Source organism: Gracilinanus agilis, chromosome 2 (assembly GCF_016433145.1).
Source record: "Gracilinanus agilis isolate LMUSP501 chromosome 2, AgileGrace, whole genome shotgun sequence".
NCBI classification, from domain to species: Eukaryota; Metazoa; Chordata; class Mammalia; order Didelphimorphia; family Didelphidae; genus Gracilinanus; species Gracilinanus agilis.
Genome location: NC_058131.1, coordinates 172,858,648 through 172,884,263, shown reverse-complemented (window position 1 = coordinate 172,884,263; position 25,616 = coordinate 172,858,648). Strand labels below are relative to the sequence as shown.

Below are 25,616 nucleotides of genomic sequence, written 5' to 3'. Positions count from 1 at the left end.
TTCTTGGCACAGAACTCTACCTCAGTCTTTTTTGTTGTTTGGGGTTTTGCTTATTTTGTTATGTTTTGTTGTGTGTGTTGTTGTTGTTGTTGGGGGGGTTGTTTTTTTGAAAAATAGACAAATTTCTGGAGCCCAGAGCTCAAAATTCCTATTGGAGTATACACTTGTAAATTATCACAGTAAGGAGAGGATTGGTAGATAGAAGTGAGTAGAAGGCTGGCCTTGGGATTAAGAAAGTCCTGGACTAAAATTGTTTCTTATGTCTACTGACTGCATGACTATACTCAAGGCACTTAATTTTTGTAACCCTCAGTTTCTTCATCTATAATATATTGTTAATACTATCTGTGTTATATACAATAATACTACTAATAATATTTACATTACAGGTTCATTGTGAATATTTAATAACAATGACAGAATGTTTGCCAAAAGACAACTATTATTTTTACAGATGAGCTTTCTAAACAGAAGCAAATTTCAGCACACTTAACAGATTTATCTAATAAACTGCCTCCTAACATAGTGAGTTATCTGTCCCTGAAGATATTCAAACTTTAGGCTAAATAAGCAATTTTTATGGATGTTTTAGACAACTTTATTACTTGGAGATATGATGGATTAGATCTCTTTCAACTCTGAGAATCTATGATTCCATAATTCTTCCACATAGTATATGACTTTAGATTAAGAACTAATGTTGGCGAGCATATTGAAGAGCATACAACTGGTTTTAGAATTTCATTTATAGCTCATTTTTTCCTATCTTAATCCACTTATCTCCTAGACCTCATAGGTAAAAGGCTGAGCATAATTCTGAAGTCAACTATCATCCATAGGGAAGGTACTAACTTATATATTACACAAAAACATAGAACTACCCTAGAGTTTGGGGAATTCACAGAAAAGTTGGCCTAGAATCTACCAGCCAATTCACGTGGCATCTTTCCAATCATGGAATAGTCCTGGAGACTAGAGAAACCTTTGGATTGGATGATATGATGAGAAGGAAATGGCAGGATGGCTCTAGTCCACTCTTTCCCATGTTTCATATGACTTATGATAGGGTCATGGAAGAGAAGATACCAGAAATATCTCATCTTTACTGAAAAACATAGAATTACAGACTCTCAGAGTTGAGGAGACTGCAGAAGCATTTTATTTCAGTCCCACCCAATTTATAAATCCCAAAATGTTGATGGATCCAATAAAAAATTACTAAATGCTTCCTTTCTCTGAGGCACTGTACTAAAGCCTAAAGTCAGAATAAAAAAATCAACAGAAAAAGAAAAAAAGAAAAAAAAAACAACAATGGCCCCTACATCATAGAACTTGTATTCTAATGAAAAGGTATGATATCTAAACATAAAATATGTATACCCAGTAGTTTAAGACAGAAGGAACAACCAAGGGGAACAGAAAAAAATCTTCATGTAGATAAGCATTGAAGGAAGCTAGGATTCTAGGTGACAGTGTCAAGGAAGTACATGCAAAACACAGGAGCCATTGTCCTAAGCAAAATCATAGATATAGAAGATAGGTTGCCAAGTTCCCTGAATAGAAAGTAGGACAAGTTGGCTAGAACAGGATATGTAAAAGGAATAATGTTTCTGGAATGGTAGTTAAGGTCAGATAACGAAAGAATGACAGATAATGAAAAATCAAAAGCTTGTATTTTTATCCATAAGGCAACAGGGAGACAATGTAGGGACTTAAACATGAGGGTCTTGATGGAGGTGGTAGTGATATTGTAAATGGTAAGATTCATGCTTTAGGAAGAGAATTTAGAGGTGTATGGAGGAGGAGTTATTTTCAGTAATACTCAGCAAACTCAACAACCTGAGAAGAGGAATTATTGAACTGAAATAGTGTGTGTACACACACACACACACACACACACACACACACACACACTCACATGCAGAGACGTAAACCCCTTACAAGGGGTTGATAAAAAAAAAAAAAAAACCTGATAAAATTATCAGAGAACTCAGCCACCCCAGCTCCAACCAAGAGAAGTCCAGGAGTAATGACTACAAATAAACTCACAAGTTTGTGACTCACTTTGATCACAGGGATTCTAGAGCCCTTTCAGCCTGTGAAACATAATATTCAAATTCAATAAACCTTTACTAAAAGCCTACTATGTGTCAGGCTCTGTGCTAAACTTTAGAGATCTAAACTTAAACAAATAAATAAATAAAAGTCTCTGCTCATCTGTATGAAGGAGCTTAGAATCTAACAGGGGAAGACAGTACATAAAAGGAAACTGAAAAAGGTCAGAAGAAGATGGAGGGCCACCATGGAGTACCAGTTACTAGACATGATGTATTTGGAATGAAAACCAAGCAGTGACACTGATGGAAAATAAAGAGTTATCTGGACAGTTCTGAACCCCCTATAAAAAAGGCTTTGGAAAAAGTTTATTGATCCAACCTCCAGGCCTCCCAACAGAGGGGAGAAGCAACTGAGAGAACTGAGATGGTGTTGAATATCAAAAGTTGAGACAAGCTGCATGGTGACATTTCAGGACATGAGCTTATCTTGGGGCAGGTATGATGTTCTGGAGTAGAAACCAAGCAGTGTCATTTATGGAAAATGATGAAAATCTTTACATGAGAGGTAGCTGAGAATTAACCTACAAAATCAGTTTGAAGGAAAGTAAGAATGATTGGAGAAGAAAAGGTGACAATGCAGACAATTCAGGACTCAGTATGGAGCCTTAAATTAGAAGTGAAAGGGTATTAAAGAAAAAAGATATTAAAACCCAACTGGAGCATTTCTTTCATTCTAAAGTTCAATCCCTATAAAAGAACCTGAAGACAACCAGAATACTCACCTTGGGGGTCTGTGCATCAGTGAGTCCAAATGGTGATAGAGGTAATTACATATAAGTTACTGGAAACATAAAAAAGGTAAAATAAAACAGTGTAAGAAAACTTTAATAAAAACCTAACTCGCATGTAGATAAAACAAGAAAAGGACTCAAAAAATGAGAAAGATTTCAAACAAAAGCCAGAACACATTGAACAATAATTTTTAAACTTTCTTTTAGTTTTTTCAATTACATGTAGAAACAATTTTTGAAAACTGTTTTCTGAAATTTTGTGGATCAGATTCTCTCTCTCGCCCACAACCCTCCCCAAGGCAGTAAATAGTCTAATATAGATTTAACAGTGCTTTCGTGCAGTACATATTACCATATTTCACATGTTGTGACAGAAGATACAGATCATGCATAACAATAAAAAACTCCTGGAGGAAATATTTTAATATGACATGGAATCAGACTCCAACAATTCCTTCTTTGGCTATGGATAGTTTTTTGTTTGTTTGTTTGTTTATCATGAGTCTTTTGGAGTGATCTTGGGACTTTGTCTTGCTGATAATAATTTAGTTCTTCAGAGTAAATTTCCAACACAATAATTCTGTTACTTTATATACTTTTCTCTGCTCACTTCACTTTGCATAAGTTTATGTAACTCCAGATTTATCTGAACTGATCCTGTTTGTCATGAAGTACAATGGTATTCCATTAAAACTTTATTCCACAACTTGTTCAGTCATTCCCCAATTGATGGACACTTCCTCAGTTTCCAATTCTATAACACTCCAAAAAGAGTCACTAAAAATAATTTTGAACAAGTAGATCCTTTTCCCCTATTTCTTATCTCTTTGGGATACAGACCCAATAGTAGTATTGCTGGGTCAAAAGATATGCATAATGTTATGACCCTTTGGGTGTAGTCCCAGATTGTTCTCCAGAATGATTGTATCAGTTCACAGTTCCACCCACAGTGTATAAGTGTCTTGATTTTCTTGTATCCCCTTCAACATTTATCATTTTTCTTTTCTGTCATGATACCAATGTTGATAGGTGTGAGGTAAAACCTCAGAGTTATTTTGATTTGTGCTTCTCTAATCAACAGTGATTTTGGAACAATTTTTCATATGACTATAGATAGTTTTAATTTCTTCATCTGAGAACTGCCTGTTCCTATCTTTTTGATCATTTATCAATTGGGGAATGCTTTGTATTCTTATAATTTTTTCAGTCCTCTACATATTTTAGAAATGAGGTCTTTGTCAAAGACTATAATATTTTCCCCTAATTTGTTGTTTCCCTTCTAATCTTGGCTGCATTGGTTTTTTTTGTGCAAAGCCTTTTTAATTAGATGTAATCAAAATTACCTATTTCATTTTTCATTATGTTCTCTATGTATTATTTGGTCATAAAATTTTACCTTATTCATAAGTCTGACAGGAAAAACTCAATATATAATGGATGATTTTCCTAAGAAATAGATACTGTTGAATCCACTAAATTTACAGGTGATGAAGGTGAAGCTCAGAGACATGACTTATTTGAAGTCACACTGGTATTCAGTGGCAAAAAGAGGATTTAAACCCAAATTCTCTGATTCCAAAACCAATGCTCTTCAAGAATATCAGAACATGAAATTATTGAAGTATAGGAAAATTTGGAAGACAAGGACAACTTTCACAATAAGGCAGCACATGGCCTTGATGATCAACAAAAATTGCTAAAAGACTATAGGTATCCCAGAATAATTTGCCAAGTCAAAAATAATATAGGAAAACTCTTCTGATGTGAATAAAGGTGAAAACAAAAGGGTGATTAAATGTTTAGATCACCTCCAGTTTAAAGAAATCCACAATTTCCAAAACAAGCCACAAATTTCACGTGAGAAAAAAAATATTTAAAGGTCAAGGCAAAGCATTCTGTTTAACATAGTACAATTCTAGGATCATGAATAGTTAATCACAGGAGAAAATATAATCATAAGAAAAAGTGCATATTCCAAAAAAGCAAAAGAGGTCAAGGTACTACAGAAAAATAAATCCTGAAAAACTAAAAATGAAAAAATAGAGGTGTGTTTAATAAGATTCATTTCAGGCATCTTTGCCAAAATAAAAATATACATGAGCAGATTAAACTTAAAAATATTATTTTTAAAATGAACTAGCCATAGAGAAACTATGAAAGAGAGGGCAATGCACACATGAACACACACATACACACATTGAAAACAATAACAAATCTGGTCTTGATGGAATTATTAATAAATATGATTACATGTTTAAAGAACAGTTAATACTAAATTATTCTAAAAAATTATTGAAAACATGTTCAAACCCATTCTTAGACAAATGTGACCATAATATCTAAATGAATTAAGGATGAAACAGAAACTGAAACATACAGACCCATGTCGTTAATCAATATTAATAAAAAAAAGTTTTAATCTCCATAAAAAGGATATAGGAGGGGGCAGCTGGGTAGCTCAGTGGAATGAGAGTCAGGCCTAGAGACGGGAGGTCCTAGGTTCAAATCTGGCCTCAGCCACTTCTCAGCTGTGTGACCCTGGGCAAGTCACTTGACCCCCATTGCCTACCCTTACCACTCTTCTGCCTCGGAGCCAATACACAGTATTGATTCCAAGACGGAAGGTAAGGGTTTAAAAAAAAAAAAAGATATAGGAAAAAAATTTAGACACATATAAACATGGTATTCACTATTAGTAAGTTGAATTCATACCACATATATAAGGATAATTCAACATTACAAAGCATATTTTTTTAAAATCCTGAAAGTACATAATAATAGTAGATATTCCAAAAAACCCTTAAAAAAAAAACCAAGCACATTCATTTATGACACAAGAAAAAAAAGTAAATTAGAGAGCATAAATATGAAAAGACCTTTAAAATTATGATTTAAGGAATAAATTTAAAGCAAAATAATAAATTTTTTGTTACCCTTATAATTTGAAATGCTGTTTCACACTAAATTAAAAAGTAAAGCAGTGATGCTCCCTATTTTCTCTGTTATTTGACAATTCTAGAAAGGATAGAAATATCACTGAAACAAAAGAAAGAAATTAAGGCATAAACATTTGTATAGAAGAGGTCAAACAATTCCTATTTAATGATGACTTGAGATTTCACTTAGAAAAATTCATAAAAAGCAAATAAAGCACAACAATTATGGTTCATGAAAGTTAAAAAATGCAAAATAAATAAATGGCAACTGCATTTTTAATTTAGTAATAAAAAACAGCCTAAAACAATAAGAAAAATTCCATTCAAGATTACTAAAAAGCTCAAAGAATATCTAAGAGTTATAATAGCAAGGGACAAGCATTCTAACAGAAATACAATTAAAAATATTCCCTGAGTATGAAAACATTCATAAAAATTACATGGATATCCATTTCTTCTGTATCTACAAATTCATAAAAATGATGACACTTTAGAAATTGATTTATAAATTTAGTACTATACCAATAAAATCACCAAAGTGTTTTATATAATTCTAGTGAAAGTGATTAAAAACTTTGCTAACTCTGTGTACAAGACTCTTATTGCATTGCCCATATGCAGAAGCAGGATCTAGTCCAGGGGTGCAGTCACAGAATGAGGAGAAGCATCAGCACACACCAACACTTGGAACCACAGAGGATCAGGTAACCATGGTCACAGTTCCAAGGGGTAAAAGAGTACTTGAGGATTATGCACAGAAAAGAGGACATGCTGGGAGAGTAATACACTCATTTCTCCTTATACCATACCACCATGGAAAAAGTGAAAGCAGATAGATCACCTAGTACCAGCTCTTAAGGTAGCTGCACAAAGATCTTGAAATTTGAAACAGTACTCTCTTCGCCACAGTTACAGGGCCCAATTTTATTGTTTTTTTTTTTAAGCAAAAAGAAAAGAAAAAGCAAGAAAATGTGCAAACAACATCAACAAAAAAACCTCAGCCTATGAAGTTATTTTGGTGACAGGGGAGACTCAGACTCAGAAGAAAACAAAGTCAATACTGCTTCATTCAAGCCTCCAAGAACAATATGAATTTCTATCAAGTGCAAAAAGAATTAATGTAGGAACTCAAAAAGAATTTTAAAAACAAATAAGAGAGAGGTAGACGAAAAATTGGGAAAAAGTAATAGTGTTACAGAAAAGACTATTAAAAAAGAGTCAAACACACTAAAAGGAGCATCAAAAATACTGAAAAAATTATTATCTTAAAAAACAAAATAGGCCATTTGGTGAGAGAAGCATAAAAATACAGACGCTTTAAGAAGCAGAATTGTCCAAATGGAAAAATATATGCAAAAATAAACTGAAGAAAACTGAAGAGAAAAACTTGAAAGACAAAATTGGCCCTTTGGAAAAAGAGGTGAAAAAATTCCCTGAAGAAAAGACCTCTTTATAAAATAGAATTGACCAAATGGAAAAGGAGGCACAAAAGTTCGCTCAAGAAATTCATGTCATATAAACTGGAAGAATTCCATGTGAACTGGAAAGACCTCCAGGAATTGATACAAAGTGAAAGGAGCAGAACCAGAAGAACTTTGTACACAGAGGTAAAATCAAATGTAATGGGCTTCTGTACTAGCAGCAAAGCAATGACCCAGGACAATTCTGAGGGATTTATGGAAAAGAATGATACCCACATTCAGAGGAAGAACTACAGGAGAGGAAACACAGAAGAAAATCAACTGCTTGAACACTTGGGTTGATGAGGACATGATTGGGGATATAGACCTGAAAGGACCACACCAATGCAGCTATAAATAATATGTAAATAAGTCTTGATTGATGACACATGTTAAAATCAGTGCAAATTTGAGTTAGCTATGGGGGGGCGAGTTTGAGGGGGTGAAGAGGAGAGTAAAAACATGTATCATGTAACCATGGAAATTTTTTCTAAAAATAAAAAAAATTAATAAAAAAAGAAATTCATGTCTTAAAAATTAGAATTGGACAAGTAGAAGCTAATGACTCCACAAGGCATCAAGAAACAATCTAACAAAGTCAAAAGAAAGAAAAAATAGAAAATGTGAACCATTTCATGGGGAAAACAACTAATTTGGAAAATTAATCCAGGAGAAATAATTTAAGAATTATTAGACTACTTAAAAGCCATGAACAACAACAAAAAAAGAGCTTAGACATTATCTTTCAAGAAATCATCAAAGAAAACTGTCCTGATATTCTAGAACTCTTTCTAGCAGCAATTTTTAGGTGGTGGTGGTGGGGAGATATTTGGAAAGTGAAGGTATATATCCATTAATTGGGAATAGCTGAGTAAGTAACATTTTATAATTGTAATAGAATACTATTGTGCTATAAGAAGTGACAAGGAATAGGATGGCATAAAAGCCTGGAAAGACTTACATGAACTAAAAAAAAGTGAAAAAGCAGAACCAGGAGAACATTTTACAGTGACAGAAATATTTTATAATGAACAACTGTGAATAATAACTATTCTCAGTAATACAGTCATCTAAAACTTTCCCAAAGGACTCATGATTTTATGTATGTATGTATATACATATATAAATGGCGTACACACATACACACACACATATATGCCATTTACTTCGAGAGAAGAAGAACTGAGTCGGAATATAGAGCAAAATGAACATTTTTTCACTTTCTTAATTTTTTTTACTATGTGAGTTTCCTTCCACAAAAGGATTAATATGGAAACATATTTTACATGACTGAACATGTAAAATCTTTATTTATATTTATTTTTAAGAATATTTTTCCATGGTTACATGATTCTAGTTTTCTCCCTCCTCTCTTCTTTCCCCTTTCCCAGAGCTACCAAGCAAGTTCACTGGTTAAATATGTCTTATTACTCAAAATTATTTCCATAATATTCATGTTGGTAATGAAATAATCTTTTAAAAACCACAATCCCAAATCATATAACCAAAAGATAAATCATATGTTTTTCTTTTGCATTTCTACTCCCATAGTTCTTTCTCTAGATACGGATAGCATTCTTTTTGATAAATTCCACAGAATTGTTCTTGATCATTGCATTGCCATTAGTAGCAAAGTCTATTGCATTTGATCATTTCACAAATGTTTCACTTTCTGTGTAGAATGTTCTCCTGGTTCTGCTAAAAGTTTTCTTTTTATTAAACTTTTATGGATTGACTCTACCTGCCATCTGACAGAGAGTTAATGGACTCAAGTTGCAGAATGAAACATATATTTTTGGACATAGTCAATATGGGAGTTTGTTTGGCTTGATTATACTTATCATTTCCTGTGGCATAATGATATCCATTTTATTTTTAATTACAAGTTGTCTTCCAGAATGGCTGGACAAATTCACAGTTCTGCCAAAAGCCCATCAGTTTTCTTGTCTTTCTGTAGGTGCTTGCAATGATAAAAATTCCCATCTTAAAAAAATTGGCCAGCTTTCTGTGTGCGAAGTAAAACTTTGAAGATATTTTATTTTGCAATGTCCTTATGAGTGATTCAAAGATGTTTTTCATAACATTTTTAATATTGCTAATAAAAATAGTTAGAAAACTGAAAAGGTATTATCTTTTGATATTTTTTCATATCTTTGGATAATATATATTCATTGATAAATTAATCTTGGTCTAATCTGTTTGAGTTAATTCTGCATGTATCTATCTTCATATCAAACCTGTTCAGATATATTTGAAGGATAAACTTTTTTTATTGATGGTTTCCCATTTCTTCATTGATTTCATTTGAGAAAAAAATTTTAAAAATCAAATTTTGTTATAAAATATCTTTCTGGGGTGTCTCTCAATTGTGGAATGGCTGAACAAATTATGGCATATGATGGTGATAGAATTGTGCTATTGGGAATGATGAATGACTTGATTTCTATATGAACTGGAAACACCTCCATGAACTGATACTGAGTGAAATGACTTAAATTAAGTTGAAATTCTTTTCCATTTCCTTCCCATGAAAACTGTGCCAAATCTCTCTCCAATAATTCGTTCTTGCCTTTGTTAGATGCTGACTTTCTGTTTAAGTTTCCTTAGTGGATTAGCTTTCTACTCTATTCCACTGACCTTTTTAAGCCTTTGGTAGCTCCATACAATTTAAGCTTTAGATACAGATGGGCTGTAACTTTCACCAGAGGGGAGAATTTCTTGACTCTGAATTCCATTGACAAATTCCAAATCTTTCATATGTACATTTGGTATATAGAGATCTCTTCATTTCTTTTTCTTTTTAATTTTATTTGCAGGAGGCAGGTAGCTGGCTCAGGAGATCAAGTATTTTGCCTGGGGTCAGGAAATCTTGAATTCAAATCTGGCCTCAAACACTTATTCACTCTATAACCAGTCACTTAAACCTCTTTTTATCTTAATCTATTAGAAATGAAAATGGCAAATCACTTCAATATCTTTGCCAGGAAAACTCCATGGATAGTATCAACCACAGAGTAACAAAAAGTCATACATGATTGAACAATAATATCATTTTTTTTGTATTCTCTGCTAGTTTTCCAAGAGAGTGTTTATGTAATGAATTCTTTTCTGTTACTTCTTTGTTCCTATTTTAGTGCATGCCTTATGACTTTTAGGTTATGGAGGATGGTTGACCTTAAACACAATCCCTCACATAGACATTTTCCTCTAACATCCAATAATCATTTTTTAATAAGCAAAATAGATAGAAGAAACTTAAACATAACCATGAATGTTAATGAGCTAGACTCCCCAACAAAATTTTCAAGATAGATTAGAAACCAGAACTTCAGAAATTATCATATAAAAAGATCAAATTTAAAACAGAGAGATACATATAAACATGCTATGCTATAAATAATATAACAAAACAAGGCTTGAAATAATAACATTCAGTTAGGAAATAGTAAAAGTAGTTAATATCAGGAATAATAAATGTTAAAACTTAAAAATGCAATAGATAAATATCTGTATTATATATGCGCATGCATTGAATAACATCTAATATTTAAAAGAAAATATAACCAAAATCCAAGTAGAAAAGGCCTTAACAATTAGACACTAGTTGTAGACAATTTTAAGCATCCTCTTTCTTATTCTCAATAAATATGTCAGAGAAACAAAATGAAATTTTAAATCTGAAATGATTATTGAAAAAATAAGATTTGATAGGTCTGAGGAATTTTTCATATGAATAACAAAGAATATATTATTTTTTAGCATCACATAGTATTTTTACAAAAATGAATAATACAATAGTATAGGAATAAAAAGTCATTAGTAAATATAGAAAAATTAAAATATGAACAAATAATTTACTTATAATAAAAGTCAGAATAGTAACAAAGGAAATGTGAAAATATGAATATAAATAGATAATAAATGTTGATATCCTAAATAATATTCAAGTCAAAGAATTCTAAGAAAAATATTGACTACATGGGGTTCATCTTATAGAGAACAGATGAAATATCAGATGTAAAATAATATTAGATACAAATTTAAAAAAGTTGTAAGGTTCATTGTATAACTAAATTTAATTATATGTTATTATTATACATAATTTGCATATTTCTGTATAAGGTAGCAGCTAGATGCTATAATTCTAAAAAAGCAAAGTAGTGTGTGGGAGATACCTTGAAAAAATGTTTTGTCTTGTTTTCATTTTCAGTCAGGCAACATTGAATATTTTCCATGTTTCAGGCACTATGCTTTTCTTCAACTGATCAAAACATTTGTTGAAAATCAAGAATTAGTATTATTTCTAATAGGAAATCACTGGAACTTTTCTCAGTAAGATCAGAGATCATTCAAAGATATCCACTACTTTTACTATTATTTGATATATCATAAATGTTAACTATTATAATGAGAATGAAAAACTAAGGTAATATATCTGAAAAAGAGGGGGTAAAGCATCGTTTTTTGGAAATAGTGTGCAACACATCAGAGAATCAGTTTTAAAATTAATCAAGGAAATTAATTATTTTATCATGGCAACAGCACAAAAATCAATTAAAAAAACATTAATTTTATGTTACAAAGGGAACTTGGCAGAAAATAGACTAGAAAGAAAAAAAGATGAAATAAATATGCAATATACAAAACAATTGGAATATACAACATGTAATGTAATCTTATAACATTATATTATGTACAATAATATAATATGTAAAACACATACATAGGAATCGCATAATTAGAATTTTAAAATAGTATTTAAAGAAATAAAAGATGACAAAACTTTTAAATTATTTCTGTATCTTTTCTATGTCCAAAAAATTAAAAACTTGTTATTAAATTATACACACATAAATACACACACAAAACAAAATGTATATGAATGAATAAAACAGCATGAATTTAATGGGGAAGGGAGTAAAAGCAAGTGGAATTAAGCATTACTGAATATGAAACAATTTTTTAAGTAATTATCAAATTTTAAAGCAGTTATCAAAAGTATCTGGTAATGAGTAAATTGGAAAAATAACATGTCAATAGAATATAATAGTATGTAAATACAACAAGGAAACACACAAAGAAGGCTGGTATCTAATAAGGTCAACATACACTACTAAAAAGATATTTAATAAGAACTACAGGGAAAAATGGGAAACAGTTTCAAGTTAACAAACCTTAAGAAATTATTAGGTATCAGCCACTGTTCTAAGTGCTAAAAAGGCAAATACAAGCAGAAAGGTAGTCCTTGTCCTTAAGGAGCTTACATTCTAATAGACTAAGACAACATATAAAAATGAATTGAAAATAAGGGGAGAAGACAAAGAAGCCTGGCCACCACATGTGGAAATAAAGTTCTGTGGAGATGAGTAAGCAGTTCATCTTAGAGAACAATGAAGATAGGATTAGCCTGGGCCACCTCCATAAATTTGAGGTTCTGGGATCAACCGCCCAATCAGAAGGAGAGACTGAGAAGCTAGAGATTGCTTCCAATGTAAGAAGTGGTCCAGAGGTGGAGTGAGTTTTCATCCTGAAAAGGAAGATATCTATGGCATAGTAGACACAAAATAGGTTTAAATAAGTAACTTAAACCATATAGCTAAATGTAAAGAGTATAAAAATTCAAGAAGAAACAAGCAGAATTAATATCTACATAGGAAACAGAAGAAATTATAAATAGCAAAAATAGGCAGTTTTTATTATATAAAATTTAAATGTCATAGCATATGAAAAATAAATATAACTAGAAGAATAAAAATTATTGACTTCACTTCAAAGTTATCTGGCAAAATAATGAGTTGAAAAATATATTATATTTGATAAATACATAAAAATAAGAAATATTTTCCTAAGAGACAAGTGTCAAAGTAAATGATAAAATGATTTTAAAGAGAAGAAATAGAAATTACTAAAAATCAAGTGAAGAAATTTCCCAATTATTACTAATATAACAAGGCTTCGCTGAACATCACCTAAAATAGAAACACCCTGCTTCTGGAATTATTTATAGTCTTTGTTCTAGTGATCTACTACAACTCCCAAAGGTGGTCAAAATGGAGTACTAAAATAAAGATTCCATGCATATTAAAATATAAATAGAAGCAAAGAATTATACTAAATTATTTGTTCAACATGGGAAAGGGCAATATGATTTAGATGAACTCACATTAAATATCAAATCAGAAGACTTAGGCTCAAATCCAATTTCTGATATTTACTATATGTTTTACCTTGAGAAAGTCTCTATATTTGTGGAAGAGAAGTGTTATTAGGCTGCCTACCAAAGTACAGAGGCATTGTGTTGACCTCATTATTATATACCTGTAAAACTGGACAGTACTCCAGCATTATGTCAGAAAATTGATCCACTCCCATTTGAATTATCTTAGGAAGATTCTGAAGATCACCTGCTAGGAAGAGTTACCAGATATAGAAGCCTTTTCTCATGCTGACCAGCCAATCATCTAAACTCTACTACTAGCAAAAACAGAGAAAGAAAACTATAGACCAATCTCCTTAATGAATGTAGATACAAAAATATTAAATAAAATACTAGCAAAGAGACTACAACAATTCATCACAAGGATTATTCACTATGAACAGGTAGGATTTATACCAGGAATTCAAAGAAACTATTAGGAAAACCATCCACATAATTGACCATATCAATAACAAAACTAACAGAAAACACATGATCATCTCGATACATGTAGAAAAAGCCTCTGACCAAATACAGCATCCATTCCTATTAAAAACACTAGAAAGTATAGGAGTAGGAGGGCCTTTCCTCAAAATAATAATCAGTATTCATTTAAAACCATCAGCAAGTATCATCTGCCATAAGGATAAGCTAGAAGCCTTCCTAATAAGATCAGGAGTGAAGCAAGGATGCCCATTATCACCACAATATTTAATATTGTTTTAGAAATGCTAGTAGTAGCAATTAGAGAAGAAAAAGAAATCAAAGGGATTAGACTAGACAAGGAAGAAACTAAACTATCAGTCTTTGCTGATGTTATGATGGTATATTTAGAGAATTCTAGAAAATCAACTAAATAGCTATTAGAAATAATTTTAGGAAAGTTACAGGATACAAAATAAACCCACAAAATCATCAGCATTTCTATATATTTCCAACAAAAACCAGCAGCCAGAGTTAGGAAGAGAAACTCCATTTAAAATCACTCGGGAGTCTATCTGCCAAGATGAACTGAGAAATTATATGAACACAACTACAAAACACTTTTCACACAAATAAAACTAGATCTAAATAATTGGAAAAACATTAATTGATCATGCTTAGTATGAGCTAATATAATAAAAATGACCATCCTACCTAATTTACTTATTCAGTGCCATACCTATCAAACTACCAAAAATGTTTTTATAGAATGAGAAAAAAGTATGACCAAGTTCATCTGGAAGAACAAAAGACCAAGAATAACAAGGGAACTAATGAAAAGAAATGTAAAGGATGCGTTCTAGTAGTACCAGATCTTAAACTGTACTACAAAGCAGTCATCATCAAAGCAATATGGAACTAGATAAGAGATAAAATGATGGATCAATGGAATAGAATGGGGGTAAATGACATCAGCAAACTAGCATTTCATAAACCCAAACATCCCAGCTTTTGGAACAAGAACTCACTATTTGACAAAAACTGCTAGGAAAATTAGAAAATAGTATTGGAAAAATTAGGTTAAATAAACATCTCATGCCCTATACCAAGATAAATTCAAAATGGGTAAATTACTTAAATATAAAGAGTGAAATCATGAATAAATTAGATTAATATAGAATATTATATCCATCAGATCAATGAAAAAGGAAGGAATTTAAGACTACACAAGAAATAGAAAACATTACAAAATGTAAAATAAATAATTTTGATTATATTAATTTAAAAAGGTTTTGTACAAAGAAAAATACTGCAACCAAAATTAGAAGGGAAGCAACAAACTGGGATAATTGTATAATAAAATTCTCTGACAAAGATCTAATTTCCCAAATATTTAAGGTACTAAATCAAGTGTATGAAAAATCAAGCCATTCCCCAATTGACAAATGGCCAAAGGTTATGAATAGGCAATTTTCAGATGAAGAAATCAAAACTATCCATATTCACATGAAAAAGGGTTCTAAATCCCTCCTGATTAAAGAAATGTAAATAAAAAACAACACTGAGGTACCACCTCATATCTAGCATAGTGGCCAATATGACAATAAAGGAAAACAAGAAATGTTGGAGGGGATATGGCAAAATTCAGATACTAATACACTGCTGGTAGAGTTGTGAATTAATCCAACTATTCTGGAAGGCAATTCAGAATTATGCCCAAAGGACTTTAAAAGACTGAATACCCTTTGATTCAGCAATACCACTACTAGGTTTATACCCCAAAGAGATAATAAAAAGGATTGTATGAAAATATTCATAGCTGCAATCTTTGTGGTGGCAAAAACATTGGAAAGTGAGGGGGTATCCCTTGATTGGAGAATGACTGAACAAATTGTGGTATCTGGTGGTGAAGGAATTGTGCTGAAAAAAAATGATGATCTGGAGGATTTCTATATAGACTGGGAGAACCTCAGTGAACTGATGCAGAATGAAATGAGCAGAGCCAAGAGAACATTGTACACAGAAAGTGAAACATTGTGGAACAATCTGATGTAATTGGCTTTGCTACTAGTAATGCAACAATCCAGGACTCCTGAAGGACTTATCAGAAAGAATGAACTGTGGGAGTAGAAATGCAGAAGAAAAACATATGACATCACTTATTTATGTACGGGTACATGGCTTGGGGTTTTAGTCTTTAAATATTGCTCTATTGCAAAAATGAATAATATGGAAATAGGTATCAAGTGATAACCCAGTGGAAGTGCTTGTCAGCTCAGATTGGTGGTAGGGAAGAGGGAAAGGAAAGAAAATGAATCATGTAAACATGGGAAAATATCTTAAGATAAATACAAATAAAAAATAAACAAAGTGTCTGAGGCCTAAATAAATAAATTCTACCACTGAGAGAGGAACTATGATGGTCTGGTCACATAGTTTGAATGCCAAAGGTACATTTCCCCAGAAGACTATTTTACAAAGAACTCCAAGTGACAAACATTCAAATGGAAGTCTGAAAAAGCAATACAAGTATACTCTCAACGTCTCTCTGAAGAACTGTGGTATTGATTATGAGATATGGGAAACACTGGCACAGAATCACACAGGTTGGCATGCCCACATAAGAAAGATGCTATGGAACAATGCTGGAAGCTAAAATGGTGAGGTATAGGATGCTCCATTCTGCCAGTCCCTAAACACACACACACACACACACACACACACACACACACACACACACACACACACACATAATAATAATAATAATAATAACAAATCACTTAAAAATGAGGGAAAGCAGGAGGCAGCTATCTCACTCCATTAAGAAAACAGACTCATCAAGGCAATATAGCATCTATAGGAACTATCGAAACTTTGACCAATCCCATATGCTGCTATTTAACAAGAGGCAATGATGTTGTAGAATAAAAAGGAGTCCAGACTGAGCCACTCAATACAGGTATAGAAGGCAGAGAGGGCAGGTTGTGGGACGACTGACACTACATCCTTTACCTCAGAAACAGGAAAGATAACTGGGGAGTGGGGTAGAAATAATTAGAAAAATTAGCAAAAGAAAAAAAAAGCCTGATCATAGAAAGTAACTTTAGTAATATGGAAAAAGAAAATATAAACTCAGAAGAGGACAACAATGCTTAACAGGAAACATGTGGAGCATTAAAGGAAAGTGTGAAAGGATATTAGGACCCAAAAGAACCTCTAAAAACTTAAAAAGAATTTTAAAAATCAAATAAGAGAATTGACAGAAAAACAGTAGGTAGGAGAAAATTCACTGGAGAAATCAACTCCCTGAAAAGTAAAAGAGGCCAAAAAAATATAGAGGTGCAAAAATATATTGAAAAAAACAACTTTTTAAGGGATATAAAGGGAGGCGCTCGCGCGCGCACACACACACACACAAACAAACAAACAAACAAACAACTGTTTAAAGCAATGGTAGGCAACCTTTTTGGCTGTGAGAGCCATAAACACCTGCGGAAGGAGGAGGATGGAGGCAGAAGGAGCTGGAATATGGGATATGGGGCAGGGGCTGAAGAGCCCCCTGGGGCACATCCTGGGGCTCTGCCCAGACTGCCCACCTCGGTCAGGAGGTGGAGCCAGATATGGCTCAAGAGCCATATGTTGCTGACCCCTGCTTTAAAGAGTAGGCTTCAGCAATTTGAAAAGGAAACACAGGAACTCAAGGAAGAAAGTAATTCCTTAAAATTAGAATTGGACAAATAGAAACTTATGAATCTGTTAAGACATCAAGAAACAATAAGATAAAATCAAAACAATGAAAACTAGAAGAAAATCTAAAATACCTCACTGGAAAATGGTTAATCTGGAAAAAATAGATCCAGTAGAGATAATCTAAAACTCATTTGATAAACTAAATACCTGAAAAACAAGACCACAGAAATAATCTGGACATTGTATTACAAGAAGTCATCAGGGAAAACTGCTCTAATATCCTTGTACAAGGGGAAAATAGAAACTCAGAAAATCAACTAATCACCTCCTGAAAAGGTCTCCAGAATAAAATTCTATTATATAGCCAAATTCCCAAAACCCCAGGTCAAGGAAAAAGAACTCCAAGCATCCAGAAGGAAACAATTCAAACATCATGGATCCACAGTTAGGATTATATAGGATCAAACAGCTTCTAAATTAAAATGTCAGAAAGCATGGAATATGTTATTCCAAAAGACAAAGGATCTAGGATCACAAACAGGAATCATATACCCAGAAAAGCTGAGCATAATTCTCCATGGGAAAAATAATGTTTAATGGAATAGAGGGATTTAAGACTTGCCTGACCAAACAACAAAACAAAACTGAAAAGAAAAGTCAATGAGCAAATTTGACACTCAAGAGAACCATAAAAAGGTAACATGAAATCTTAAGGATTTCAATACAGTTGAAGTTACTATATTCATACATGGGAAAGGGGATAATTGAAATAACTAAGATATAAATGATACTTGAGATACTCAAGGCACTTAAAGTATGCCAAATACCTAAAGATACCTAAAGGACTTAAGATTCTGAAGAACTTTATCACTATTAGAACAAAGGAAAGGTATATAAGTAGAAAGAAAGAAGGAAAGAAGCTGAATAAGATGGGCATCACATACAAAACAAATAAATAAACCAGGGGATGAGAAAGAGAAAAACCTGGGAGAAGAGAAAAAGAGAGATCTAAAGGGATAAACTATCTGACATGAAAAGGTACCTATGAGAAAAGACAGTGAAGAAGATGGAGAGTGATGGGCTATGCTTGAACCTTATTCTCATCAGCTGAAAGTGGGAATAACACCCCACTCAGTCAACTATAGAAACTAATCTTATCCTATAGGGAAGTTGGAGGCTAGAGAAGTTAAGAGAAGGAAGTTGTGAATGGACAAAAAGGTGGGCAAACGTGGGGAGAGGGTCATTGAAAATGAAACATCTATTAACCAGGAAAAGGCTAAAAGAAGAGAAAGAGAAGGAGAAATGGGGGGAAATAGGATGAAGGGGAAATACGATTAATAATTATAGCTTTGAATGTTAATGTGATAACTGACCCAAAAAAATGCAAAATGATAGCATTGGATTAAAAACTAGAATCCCACAGTGCCCTGCCTAAAGAAACATAAAAAGAGCAGGAGGACACACATAGAATAAAGATAAAGGACAAGAAGAGAATCTGTTATGCCTCAGCTAAAGTCATAAAAAGATGAGCAATCATGATCTCAAACAAAGCAAAAGAGATAAGGAAGGAAATTACATCTTGATATAAGGTCCCATGGAAAATGAAACAATATCATATTAAACATATATATGTACCTTATGACATAGAATCTAGATTCCAAAGGAAAAGTTACATAACTTACTGGAGGAAATATATAATTAAAAACATTACTAAAGGGAGACCTCAACTTCCCTTCTTAGAAATTGATAAATCGAACCAAAAAAAATAAACATGATAGAAGTTAAAGTAAATAAAACATTAGACAAGCCAATTTTTATAAATTTGATTTAGTTCTCTTTTTATTTAAGAAAAGAGCTTTATCAGAGATGGTTGCTGAAATTTCCCCCCATCTTTCTACTTTCCTCTAATCTTGGTTGCATTAGTTCTGTTTATATAAAACCTTTTAAATTTAATATGACCAAAATTATCTCTTTTATATTCTAAAATGGTTTTTCTCTTATTTAATTATATATTGTCATGATATATGAGTTGGTGGTCTATCTCCATTCTCTTCAACACTTTTTCTAATTTTCCCAATAGCTTTGCCAAATGTCACAAAAGATTGAATGTTTTGCTTTGTCGAACACTAAATTACTATTGTCATTCATTACTAGTTATTGTGTACCTATCATTCCTTTCATCTATCACTCTGTTTCTTAGTACAAGATTATTTTGATCATTATCAGTTTGTAATAGTTTGAAATCTGACACTGCTTGGCTACCTTCCTTCTTTTTTTTCTCATTGATTCCCTTGATTTTTGTTCTTCTAAATTTTATCATTTTTTCCCTAGTTCTATAAAATAATTTTTATATAGTTTGATTGGTTTGACACTGAATAAGTAGATTAGTTTAGGTATACTTATCATTTCTATTATATTCATTCTCTTTTTTTGTTGCTTTTTTCCAGTTTATTGTGTAATTATTTCCTTACTGCATATTAAAGTTGGGCCCTCTCCCTGGATTTCAGAAAGCATAGTCTCAAGCTTTCTCTTGTAGGGCTCAGGGCTTTGTTTCTAACTTACAAAAACCTTGGTATCTACCTGCTTGTTTATACCGGTGGGGGAAGCTCTCGCTACAGGGCTTGCACAGTACAGAGATCCCTCACCTATCAAGGGAATTACATTCCAGAGACCATATGATAGGTCTCGAAATAAATTCAAACTTTTATGAAAACTTCACCAAAACACAATACGGCAGAGTAACACTACATGCAGCGATCAGACATCCATGTGTGAAGTAGAGACGGAGAGACGCTGATGTCTCATCAGGCACAGTGTGGGAGAGTAAACAGACTGATGAAGTCACTGAGCCAATCAGCACCCAGGATATAAACACAGCACTGTGGTTGGTTGCCTTTCATTCCCTCAGCCAATAGTGTGCCGTGTACAATCTCAGGTTGGCAAATTTACTACATTTCCATGGTTACAGTATGGTATTCATCCTCAAAATCCCAAGATGTAGTAAAAACTCCATGCTACAGAATTATACATACATACATACATACATACATATATATAATATATATATATATATATTTTTTTTTTTAAACCTGGGATGACTTAATTGGAACTTGCTTCTTGCTTGAGCAATGGGAGGATCTCACTGCTGACTTATACCAGGTGGGGGTCCTTGTAGCTAGCAGTGGGATCTCCATACTGGCTTGTACATTGGGGGGCCCTTTCTGTGGCCTTCAATGGAGTCAGAAAGTGGAGGTATAGTCAAGACTTCCTTGTTTACATTTCCTGGGGCCTGGGCCTCTCTCTAAGACTGAACCTGGTTGTGGTCTTCCTACTGAAGTTTACCAGGGTTGAGACCTTATTTCTTGCTTCCTCTTAAGGTTGGTTTTGCTGCCAGCATGTATAGTAGAGCAGGCCTTGCTAGGAACCTTGCACTAGGGGGTGGGGCCCTGCTGTAGACTTAGGTCTGGTAAAGGTCTCCTAATTGGCCTTTATTTGGGATAGGGCCTCATTGGTAGCTTCTCTGCTGAACTTTAAGGGGGACAGGGTCTTGATGGCAGCTTGTGGCTAGTTGAGACCTAGCCCACTTTGAGGACAGGGTCTGGCTGGAGCTTAAAATCTGATTAAAGCCCTGTTGCTGGCCTTTTCTGGGGCCAAGCCTGCTACTTTAGAGTTGAGGCCTTTATGCTGGGAGGATAGGGCTTTACCCTTCTCCTGCTGGTGTTTTGCCTGCCCCTGGTCAGGCTAACTGCTCCAGACTGCTCTCCCCTTTCACCCCAGAAAGACAAACCTTTTTATGCTGATTATCCAAGGTTTTGTGGGGTTCAAAAAGTGCTTTGATGTTACAAAATTTGGTAAATGACCTTTTTTTTTTTTTAAAGTGGTTTGTAGGGGAATTTGGGAAAGATTAGGCAAGTCGTTGCCTCCTCACTCTTCATTTTGGCACCAGAAGTTATATCAAGTAGATGTTCAGAACTTTTCTAGATCTAAATCTATAATCTTATGATCATAAGACATGACCTGAAAGGCAAAAGAAAACAATGAAAAAATGTTCAAAATGACTATGATAACAGAAATGAAGCGCCATTCAAGTCATTCTTTAACATTCATTAAATTTCTGCTATTTTTCAGGAACTGTGCTAGATACCAGAGTTATAAAGAATAAGGCAAAATAATCCCTTCTCTAAAAGAATTTATATTACTAGAAAAGCCCACATATAAATACACACACACATATATAAATGTACATACACACACACACACATATATATTATATATCCAAAAATTATTGTGGGGATTTCATCTGTGTGGGGAGTATCTGGCAAGGAACAATGCGTACTATGTTTGATTTAGCTGATGTATTAGTTGGCTGAACAGTTTTGGATGTATTTATTTTTAAAGAATTTTTGTTAGAGGTTTTGGCTTTCTGAGAGGAAGAAAGACAACTAGGAAATGTAGGTGATAAAGGAAAGACATCAATGTTTTTTTAAGAGTCAATGAGGTCATTAGGTGGGTGACTAGTTCAGTGGCGAAAAGGAAATAAACTATTTAGTAAAATCATTGACTTGGCAACTGATTGGATATGAATAGGGAAGGGTTTATTGGGGGAGGAAAAAGTGAAGAATAACTTCACAACTGTAGACCTCAGTGACTGAAAAAGAGATATTGTCAAAAAAGATAGTTTTGAAAAGGTATAGAATTAGGATAGGAGCAAAGATAAGAAGTTGTGTTTTGTGCATTTTAAATTCCAATAAGGTATCTACTTCAAATTTTCCAGATATATTGTGATGGAGTACTAGAGCCCAGGAGAAAGACTAGGAGATAGAATAGAGACTGGAATCATCAAAATAAATATGATAATTGAATCATGCTGATTTCAAACTAGTAAAGCCAGAAAATAAATCCTTTCTGTTAACAGTTAACTATAAAAATGAATTTTACATAATTAATCACAGCCTTTTTATTAGTAGTTTCCCCATCTGGGAAGTTACTTAGGGGTATGGACTAGGTATTGTTAGTCAGGAAGCATTGGATGCGTCAAAACAAAATGCATCCAAATAATTGACAAAAATAAATAAAGTGAGAAGGAAAGGTTGTATGTAGTAGGTTGTCTCTAAGGTCTCTTCTAATACTGATATACTATGAATCTAAGTATGCTATGTGTATCTCAAAGCATATATTAGAAACATTTTCATTGCCAAGATATAAGACCAGGCTCATTAAGTGTATTACTCAGCCATGTGGAGTTGGAATATTTTGGCTTCCTTTCTTAATTTATGCCACATTTATTGAAGTCTTTGGCAGCCATCTGCCAGATATATTTTATATGAGATCCCTTAAAAAAGAGTAAACATCCCCCTCTCCCAACCCCGAGGCATTTTGATAAATTAGCAAAAATCTAAGAATGCTTAATTACTTTGAGGACTACCTGTTATTATAAGTACTTCAAAATAATTATTATTCTTTTTAAATAATTAAATATTCTGTGATTTGGAATGCCTCCGAGTTTATTTAGTCTAGCTCCTAACTAAAAAGGAAACCCTTTTATAACATATCTGGGAAGTGGTGATATAGCCACTATTTCAAGACTTCTTGTATTTAGGAATTCACTATTTTCAAGGGCAATTCCAGATAGGTATAGTTATAACTGTTGGGAAGTTTTTGCTTATATTGAGCCAAAATCTATAGCCATTTCACCAGTAGTTCTGGAGCCAAGAAGAGAAATTACAACCATTCAAATATCTGGAGATATCGAAAATATTCCCTCCAACTCTCCTTTTGTCAAGGGAAAGATTTTCAGTCACCTCACCCTCCTGGTTGCTGATTCCACTAGATGCATTCTGTCTAGTTAGTGAACTTCCTAAAATTCCATATATGGTGATAATAAAACATGTAGTGAAGATAAATAATCAAATTCACTTCCAAATTTCTAGAATGAAATAATAGCATGTCTATAAGAATCAACTCATCAATCAATAAACAAGTATTAAGTGCCTACTCTGTGCTAGGCACTGTGCTCAGCTGGGGATACAAAAAGAGGCAAAAGACAATCAATAATTTTGTGCTCTCCAATCTGATGAAAAAAAGAGTGGCCAGTTATTCAAAATGCATATATAGTCAAGGCTAAAAATTTAAAAAAATCAGTTTATTGTGATATCTTAATGAAAATCACACACACACATACACACACTCTATTGGTATTTCTATAGTAACTTAAAGCTTATGAAAGATTTTCCTCACCAAAAATTTTTCATGAAGTATGGATTATGAAGACTGTTATATGCACATTTGCACATTCTTTTTAATAGGAAATGGAAACTCTTAAGAGCTTTAGTGATTTGTCCAAATACATATAGCTGTCAGGTGGCAAAGATGAGATTTAAAAACTTCCCTTTTAATTATACATCTAATGCTTTCTCACCCTTCCTCTGATCATTCATTGACTTGACTATATACGGAACTCAAATAATCAGATAATTGACAAATCTTTATAATTATTTTACAGTCTAAAGAAATAGCTTATAAAATATTTCATAATCCTATCTGAATACACCATTTTTTATTTCTCCTCCAGTCCTGGGTCAAGCTGCTCATCAACAGATACCAATATTCTTCTTGTTGATTTGGCCTTCAACGTTTTCTTTGCCTTTTATTTTGGGTTGCGGGTAAGTAACTAAGATAATAGGAAAAGTCTCATTGTCCCAGAGATTTTGTTACAAGAAGTATAAAATAAGTCATTTTTATATAAAATCTTCTGAGATACTTTAAGTGTAATATCTCCCAGAATATGCTTCATTCTCAAGGTAGAAAACCTACTCATCCCCAACCTAGCAAAATTAAAGTAAAATTTTTAATGTAGATTTCTGTTTTCCATTAAACATATAGCGTATATGTATTTACTTCCTTGGAAAATAAGGATTAAAAATGCCACCCTATTTATCTGGAACTTATAATTACCAGTGTGACCTTGAGTAAATGATATAATTTTTCTGGGTATTAGTTCCCTAATGTAAAAAAAAAAACAACAATTTTGATTTCAAAGACATCAAAGGTCCTTTCCAGATATATAGCTGTGTCCCTATGAATTTATATGAAAATGATTTGTCAACTCTGAAGTGTCGTACAGTTCTGAGGAATTGTTACTGACATTTTATACTTCATTCTATTGTCTCCAGTCATTATTGGTTTCCCAAATGTATTATTAAGTCCTAATGATAATAACTCTCATTTCTAGAGAACTTTCCTGGAAACAACTCTATGGTTAGTTGTTATCCTAACTACCTTAGGAGGACCAAAATGACACAACTATATCAGGGTCAATGTACAATATGTCAGACTGTAGCTGATCAGAATAATACTAGCTTAGAAGGCTCTACTAGAAGTCAGGCACAAATAGCCCATGTGGACATTTGGAATGGAGATGTCTAGATTTGTGCACCTCACATTTCTTTTGAGCTACTGTATTTTCGCTTTGCTCATAGAGTATAGCATCTTCTTTGATGCAGGTACTCCATGCTGGACTAGTATCTTCCACATGTCACAATCTATATCAAAGTTCTTCAGAGATCTTGAAAATGTCCATGTAGAGTGGGCGATTGATGATCTTCCAGATGAAGGATAAGTGTGTTAAGGAGGACTCTGGCAAGAATTTTTCCAGCAATGAATAAGACAGAGGTCCCCCTGTGATTGTCATAGAACAATCTTTATAAAAATGTAATAAAATAGTATTAGGCACATTTAGTAGATAAGGGAATTAAGGATTAAAGAGTTCAAGGAGCATGCTGAAGATTTTATGGTTTTAAAATAGCTACTCAAAATCAAGTCTTCTTACCTGCAATGCTGTGTTGTTCCCAATTTACTATTCACTTATCACCACACTGTTTTGCCATGATTTCTATCTTTCATTATCCGTAGAGTAAGAGATTTGGATCAGATGACTTCTATTGGCCCCTTCCATCTCTAGCTATATGATTATCTGCTCCAAAACATACTGAACAAATAATATATCTAACCGCAGATATTTCATTAGTCCGGCTGGCAAAATACCATGTTAATAGAAGGTGCTT

At 33.1% G+C, this 25,616-nt stretch overlaps 1 protein-coding gene across 1 annotated transcript in view; it reads left to right on the top strand.

Annotated features, from left to right (window-relative positions):
• The window catches only part of KCNU1 (potassium calcium-activated channel subfamily U member 1), a 274,056-nt gene that overhangs the window by 33,754 nt on the left and 214,686 nt on the right, over nucleotides 1–25,616 (top strand). The window contains exon 5 of the mRNA XM_044659543.1: nucleotides 24,125–24,215. Within this exon, the coding sequence (XP_044515478.1) occupies nucleotides 24,125–24,215 (91 nt within the window). The remainder of the gene's footprint in view (nucleotides 1–24,124; nucleotides 24,216–25,616) is intronic.